Here is a 1,460-nt window from a genome sequence, read left to right on the forward strand (position 1 = left end):
CTCTCTCTCTCTCTCTCTCTCTCTCTCTCTTTCTCTCTGTTTCTTTCTTTTCCCACATGTCTGTCTGACCTATTTCTTTTTAACCTTCTAGTGTGCACACCTGGTTACTTCATTAGGACCTTGGTGTAAATTGAGGAAGATTGAAGACGGGTCGAACTTGATTGCGAACGGAAAATAGATTCCGTTCTTTGTATATATCCATCCGAACTTCGGAAAAGGTATATATTATGTGAGTGTGTCTGTGTATTAGAGAAAAAGAAAAAAAAAGGGGGGGGGGGTAAAATTATGATATCCTTAGCCTTAGATGGCATATAAGACAGATGGTAGCATCTAGTCAAGATCTAATATTGGTGACGTCAAATCTTCGGAGAGACATTATTACTATGAAATACGTTTTGCTGTGAATATACAACAACATACTGCAACAACCTTCAGACAAAAATGAGAAAATGACAGTTTCCCACTCACACAAAAAATTACATTAAAATAAGATAAAAAAGAAGATAACATAAAATTAATTTAATTTAATTTAATTCAATTTAAATAACGAGGGGCTCCCTCAGCCAAACCATTACTTGCAAATAATTAATTCCTTAATCGCCGTTAATCTGATAAACTCACCTGCAAACCTGGCCAAATCTTCCTCCCCGTACGACTGCCGGTTGACAGTTGGCGCGCCATGTCGCGTCCGGTGCCTGGTGTAAAGGAGAAAGCGCGGGGAATCACCCGACCCCTCCCGCCTCACACGACGAGAGATGTTCGCCAGCAGCTGCTCAAACGCTTCGTCCACTGAAACGGACATAGACTCATTGATGTTTTGGGGACGAAACTATTAATACATGTAGGCTATTTGGGGGGGGGGGGGTCGCTTATCAATGACAAGTTGTTATTCTGGACAAACAGACTTTGTGTTCATCAAGAGAGCTAATCTATGCCATTAAAGTGGGAATTTTTAAAAAAAATCAAACCAATCGATCAATCAATGTATCAACTATCGAACGATCAATCGATTGATCGAAAAATCAATCAATCGACCAGTCAATTTGTCTGTTATCACGGACATGCTCTAACAATCTATCGCTTAAAACTAAAAGACAAATAAGATTAATCCACTGCAATGTAGCTACAATGACAGAAGAAGAGATACTGCACGAAAACAGTCACATCATTTCATCAGAACAAAACAAGGACACTAGAAACTCATTTCAAGAATTTAAAAAGTTACATTTACTCTTTACTTATTTTGATTCTCATTGTATTTTATTCTGTATTCTGGAGTTTATTAACATGTTCAGTAGACTCATAAATACCACGGAGCATGCTTTAATTAACTGTACATCGTAAGGAGTAAGCCATCACACTTCCTCACAACAACAAACCACTTAAATCAGCAAACAATGAAGTCACACATTGGAACACACACACACACACACACACACACACACACACACACACACACA

General features: G+C 38.5%; 1 protein-coding gene across 2 annotated transcripts in view; it reads right to left on the reverse strand.

Moving 5' to 3' along the window:
• The window catches only part of LOC101847045 (FYVE, RhoGEF and PH domain-containing protein 1), a 140,647-nt gene that overhangs the window by 115,359 nt on the left and 23,828 nt on the right, over nucleotides 1–1,460 (reverse strand). For both annotated transcript variants that reach the window (XM_013084242.2, XM_005101365.3), the window contains exon 3: nucleotides 622–789. In XM_013084242.2, the coding sequence (XP_012939696.1) occupies nucleotides 622–789 (168 nt within the window). The remainder of the gene's footprint in view (nucleotides 1–621; nucleotides 790–1,460) is intronic.

This window comes from Aplysia californica, unplaced genomic scaffold, assembly GCF_000002075.1.
Source record: "Aplysia californica isolate F4 #8 unplaced genomic scaffold, AplCal3.0 scaffold00280, whole genome shotgun sequence".
NCBI classification, from domain to species: Eukaryota; Metazoa; Mollusca; class Gastropoda; order Aplysiida; family Aplysiidae; genus Aplysia; species Aplysia californica.